Consider the following 6,000-nt stretch of genomic DNA (forward strand, 5'->3'; position numbering starts at 1 on the left):
TATTTTCTCTTAATAATAATAGTAGTAGTAATAAACCTTTTTCACCCACAGTTATAGCTCAGAAGCACTGAGGTGTGATTGAAGGGTTCTGATCCACAGCCGGGTTGATTTTATTTTCGCCGCCAGAAGGAAAATCTAAAGCAGCCGTTACACTCCGCCAGAGTCTGCTGACAGAAAACGAGCAATTTTACCTCCAAAGCGCTGGAGTTTATGTACTCGTGTTTCTCCTATGAGATTAAAAATATAGAGGCTGGCGGCTTTGAAAACAGCTTTTAACCACTTTTAAACCCGTCGTTACCCTTGACTGAGGCAGGCCTCGTATTTCAGGCCATCTCTCTGCTAAACATCTGTTACTGGAAAAGTCTCTATTTGCTCATCAGCTGGGAGCCAAAGTTGAGAAGCATTCAGAATATGAATACATTTGTGATGCTCTGACCTTTCTCCGTAATGTTTCCCTGCTGATTTTTGCCCTTTTCAGCTGATTAACGAGCTGACTGCAGCGCAGTTTTAAATCCACGTAGTCTGTGTGACTGTTTATGCTTACGCTGACTGATGAAGGGCTCCTGGCTGTCGGCATCCCGTGCGTGTCTATGTCCAATAAAGTCCAGAATGTTCTCCTAAATCTTTAAACTGCTCTTTCAGCTCACCAGTACAAGCTGGCTGTGGAGCGATACGAGTGGAATAAGCTCCAGAGCGTCAAGTCCATGGTTCCCATGGTGCACCTCTCCTGGAACATGGCGCGCAACATTAAAGTGTCCGACCACAAGCTGTTCGAGATGATCAAGTAAGTCGCGGGGGCTTCTGCGGCTTCTTTTTTTCCTTTCTTTTCCACCCATCGCTGACGCCTCTGTTCCCGTCACAGGTACTGCTTGCTGCGGACGCTGAAGCAGTGCCAGTGGGTGAAGGAAGCCTTGGCGGCAGCCGGCAAGGAAACGGTGCTGAGGCCGAGGACCAGGGACGAGCCGGCCCACTACTGCACCATCTGTGAGGTCAGTGAACAACACCGGGAACATTGCAGCACCAGGGGTGTGAATTTTAACAGGATGTCACATTTTTCTGGCTTTGCAGCTTTTTCGAGTGAAAGATAATAGTCGTCGGCGCAATCGTTCCCACTCACATCCTGAATATTACTCTGCACCCTGGATTGTTAGATTAGAGAAGTTTAGTCCCTTAACTGCGTGTTTCACGTGTGAATTATAAGCATGTGGCTCAGGTAGGTAGAGCAGGTCGTCTGCTAATCAAAAGGATGATAGAAGAGGATCATACTTTCAGCTGCTTTTTTAGAAAAGCTTTCCATTAAGTGTCTTTTGTCAATTGCTGTGATAATCGCAGACAGTTGCAAGAGAAACTCAGCCTGTGGATTTAGTTTTGTAACGCGTGTTTTTGTGTGTGTGATCCACAGGTGGAAGTGTTCAACCTGCTGTTTGTGCGCCGCGAGCTCCTGTCCAAGAAGCAGTGCGTGGTCCACTGCCAGGATTGTGCCCGAAAAGGCAGCGCCGCACTGGACGACTTCGTGGTGCTGGAGCAGTACAGGATGGAGGACATGATGCAGGTCTACGACCAGTTCACATTAGTAAGTCGTTAGATTTGTCAGTGCCCCAAAGCTCATATCACTACTATTTACACACAACCGATAAGTGCCATCTTATTTGCCGATAGCTGGCCAGCAGGGCCGATATTAGCCCATATGAAACATCAGCAGTGGCGGGAACTCACTGCAGAGGATTTGAACTTGAGGAATAATCGCTCTGTACCATCTCTCCTTCTCTCTCTGCGCAGGCCCCTCCTCTTCATTCATCTTCGTCTTGACATTAGGCGACTCTTCTTCTGCTGTGGAGCCATGAAGCCCATTTACAGGAACTTGTACTGAGATCTAAAAAAACTGAAAGAACAAACATACACGGACCATTTCTGATATTCAGGAAAGCCAAGGCCGACTCTACCCGACCCCCTCATCACCACCACCACCACCCACCCTCTCTGCCGCCCCTTCTGTATGGCTGGTCTCCATAGCGACGGCTGGAGGCTGAGGCGGCGGAGCGTGTCTGTCTATGCAACCCCTGTACAAAGAGCCCGGCGGAGGGCCTTCCACAAGAGGGCGCCACACCGAGCTCCATAACGGGACTCTTGTTTTCTCTCTTTCCCTCCTCCTCCTGTTCTCCGCCTTGCCAGGCCACCCACCCACCTCTCCTCCCTCCCCACTCCTCCTCTAGAGACAATGGCTCAGCCCTGTTTTAATTGAGGACTTAATCAGATGATCGGGAACAGGGAGGGGAAGGTGGGGTGGGGGGCGGGGACAAGGGGCAGGGGTGTTTTGTAGATACTTGTTAACTCTCCCAACTGGCAACACCACCCGTAAAAGACTACTGACTTGACAACCCGTCTTTCTCTCTCTTTGTTTCTTTCTCCTTGTTTTCTATTCCGATGACTGGGTGATTTTTTTTTTTCTTTTTTTTCTTTTTGTGGAGGGGGGTAGAACTTCCCCCTCCAAAAAAAAATTTTCTTCAGTCCACCCTCCTCCTTCTTCTCCCCCTTTAAGGAGCACTAGCCTAACTGGTCTTTTTCTATGGTAGATAGTAACTTTAAGAGTTTGGAAAAGCAGAATCCTCCCTACCTGACCCCCACCCACCAAAAAAATAAAATTAAAAAAATTTGTAATGTGAAGAATTTAGGTGAATTTAGGTTCTCCCCCCTCTCCCCCCCCCCCCCTTTTTTTTTTCTTTTGTTCACAGCTTTTATGTATTTTATCTTCGTCTCGTTCTTTTCAAAGCTTTGATGTTTTTGTTTCTTAGGTTTAACAAAAAAATAAACAAAAAAAATAGGGAAAAAAACTTACTAGCCAAGTCACAAAGAAAATGGGTTGCACATAGACTTATGGAATTAAGTTTAATTTGTGATTTTGTTTTGTTTGTTTTTTTGTTTTATGTTTCTAATCTTGATGTAAATTTACACTATTTATAAATACATATTTATTGCTTGAAAATATTTGTTGATGGAATGCTGTTATTTTTTCCAGAGTACCTGCCATTAAATTTGAAGGAGTTTTGTCATTTTAACACGACTCCTTTTACATTTTATATATATATAAATATAAATATATATATATATAAATAAATTGCTTAGCAAGCGTTGTACAGAAACGGACATTTAAAATTGTTTTATTGTTTGAAGAATGTTTTATGATGAGTCAATAAACACAAAGTTGACAAATTATCTGCAGTTTTCTTGTTTTGTTTTTTTTTTGTTGTTGTTTTTTGGCTTCCTGGAACATACAAAGCACATTCGTATACATTCAGTAGGAGTAAAAATACATGAAACAATGCAGGTGTTGGGTGGAGGCCTGAAACCCAGCAGACAATGTAGCTGTAGACTGACACACACAGATTCCTACACTGTATGCCAGGTTCAGAACTTAACCAGGTTCTCAGAATTTCTCTTACTTTTATTCGAGAAACAAACTCTACAGTCCCCGCATGGCCTCGGATCAACTCCGCCTGAGGCTTTTTTCCACCCAGTGGGTGGTTATTCGAGACACTTCTTAGAAATTTAAAAGGTGCGTAGTAGAGGAGATCACAGGAAAAGGGTGTAAGCTACACAGAAAACAAACAGGAAATAATACACTAATCCTGCTGATAAGGAATTTCAAATGCCAGTGGGGAAAAAAAAGAAGAAGAGCAAAATATATTAAAAATCACCTAAAGATTGTATTCAGAATAAGGCGGCTGTCAGCAGAGACCCAGTAGCCAGATGTAGCTGCTGCCAGCCCCACAGGATCTACACTGACTACTGAGCAACCGCTGGGTGCCCTGCGGCTCTGCAGCTCCGTCTGGAGCTAAAACTGGAGCCACTGTTCAGCCGAGAGAGGAAATGATGAGGAGGGGAAACGACTTCAAGCTGCTTCAGACTGCTGCGGATGTAATGCAGGTGAGGATGTGGATACAGTTTGTAATGACATAGTCACACGCCAATAAATTTAAAAAACAAGAGAAAACACTTTTTTTTTTTTTTTTAACATAGTGCTCCAACACAAAGTCCTTGAAAATGAGAGGTACATACACTTGAACATGCTCATTTTACATAGAAGCAGAGCCACTAACAATGCTGCAACAGGCAGACACCCTTTTCCCGCTTGCACCTTCACCCTGCCAATTTCCTCTGTTGACAACGTGCAAAAAGGTTGTTTGCAGGAGTCTATTTTCCACATAAGATCCTTTGGTAGTGCAACAACCCTTTTTACACTCCCTGCAACAGCGAGGAAGTCGTTTTTGGTGTTCGTGTCTTCCGATGTGTTTTAATTTAACCGAGCCACTGTGGGTAAATCACTGAAAACGTCCCAGACCACTTAGTCTCTTTTCTCCTGTACAGACTTGTTTCATTGTCTAATCTTTTTTTTTTTTCTTAATTACTTGATCATATTGGATGTTATATAACCACCAGTGACATGGAAAAATGTGTATTCCCTGGCTGATTGGCAGTGGTTCCTGGAGGTTGCTGGCTATTGCTGGGCAATATTGGTTGCAAAGAAGGTGCTGCACCAAAAACCTCCCAGTGATAGCCACGGTCACTGGAGTTTTTCCGACTTTTGTCTGCACATACTGGCTAACTATTAGCCTGAGCGGTAGAAAAACTCAAAAAAGCAAGATGCAAACTGAAAATGCAGAAGGTCTGCCAACTTTTACTTTGAAGGCAGACGGTCTTCATTTAAGGTTTTTGTTGCACTTTTTTTTTTCACACTTCTGCTACAGGTTGGAGAGCAGCTGGCCAGTGTTTGTAAGTCCATCACTTCCATTCAAACTATGACTGCCTTAATGTGCTAGGGGCCAGAGCAGTCACAAGCTTTTGCCAAACAGCTGGGGAATACACATTGTTTTCTAGCGACCGTTGGTCTGTAGGCCTGCGTTACTGGGGACTTTAGCAATCAATTTCCCAGCGACTGCTGTAAAGTTTGCTTTGCAACTGTAGGTTGCCAGATGGTCACTGACTGGTCTCTAGACCTGAGTGACCGGGGCCTGATTCACTATATTCTAAAGTGAGTATTGACTGTCAAACGTGCAAACTGTCTAGCGCAAAAATTCATAGTTCCCTTTAGGATGAATCCTATAGATTTGACATTTCATCAAGCAGCAGCATTTCCTATTTAGCAAGTTCTACTTTACATGGTAAATTATTGACATCTGTATAACGTCCTTCATGTTGAAATCTACTAAAGGAAGTCAGTACCTATTGACTTCTATTTTACAATGCCCAACTGTACAGAAGAAATTAACGTGTTTATACCTTGGGACAAAAGCACTTTTGGAAGTTTTTGCTCATTTTTGACTGACAGGTGGAAGCCGGTGATAGATAGTATAAAAGATGGATGTAGCCACTGTGATGCCAGGTACTGGTTTCTAAAGTCCCGCGTTGAAGCCTCAAGATGAGTATTTTTACCGTCTCCATCTTGTGGCGAAACGGGATGGGACTCGCTGTGAAACTGCTTGCTTATTGGCTAACAAATCTCAATCTCTTAGCAAATAAGCACAGCCTGAATAAAACTCAATTCTGAAATGCAAAATACGATCTAAGCATCAAAGTGTTTAGAGGTCACATCAGCAGAAATTAATTGCTACATGTAGCTGTAGCTGCTAGTTCTATGCTAGGCTTCACTTTAGTTAATCTGCATCAAAACTGGGCCTCTTAACCTGTTTGGGCCGTTGATGCTTTTTTATATATTGTTAAATTCTGCTAACAGACCATCCACGAAGCTGGCTCTAGTGTTGGTGGGTGAAATTCTAGCTCTTTATTAGTCTGTTACTTAGTACTGATTAGCAGTTTTATAGATATATTTTGCTAACTTAGCACTCCATCTTCTTATCTTATTTTCATTACTGCTAGGTACACAAAAATGAAATGGTGTCAGCCTTGAAGCTAAAGTTGAACCTTCGAAAAGGGGTTTCACAAACCAGTGAATGACATCACAGCAGATACGTCTGTATTTTAAATATTGAACGTATGTTAGCA

General features: G+C 43.2%; 1 protein-coding gene across 2 annotated transcripts in view; it reads left to right on the forward strand.

The window, feature by feature from the left end:
- Positions 1 to 2,348, forward strand: part of LOC113015778 (lysine-specific demethylase 6A-like) — a 34,498-nt gene extending 32,150 nt beyond the window's left edge. For both annotated transcript variants that reach the window (XM_026158040.2, XM_026158041.2), the window contains 4 exons: positions 643 to 784; positions 863 to 989; positions 1,403 to 1,573; positions 1,780 to 2,348. In XM_026158040.2, the coding sequence (XP_026013825.1) occupies positions 643 to 784; positions 863 to 989; positions 1,403 to 1,573; positions 1,780 to 1,809 (470 nt within the window). In that variant the 3' untranslated portion in view covers positions 1,810 to 2,348. The remainder of the gene's footprint in view (positions 1 to 642; positions 785 to 862; positions 990 to 1,402; positions 1,574 to 1,779) is intronic.
- The last annotated feature ends 3,652 nt before the right edge of the window (positions 2,349 to 6,000 follow it).

This window comes from Astatotilapia calliptera, chromosome 23 (genome assembly GCF_964374335.1).
Source record: "Astatotilapia calliptera chromosome 23, fAstCal68.1, whole genome shotgun sequence".
NCBI lineage: Eukaryota > Metazoa > Chordata > Actinopteri > Cichliformes > Cichlidae > Astatotilapia > Astatotilapia calliptera.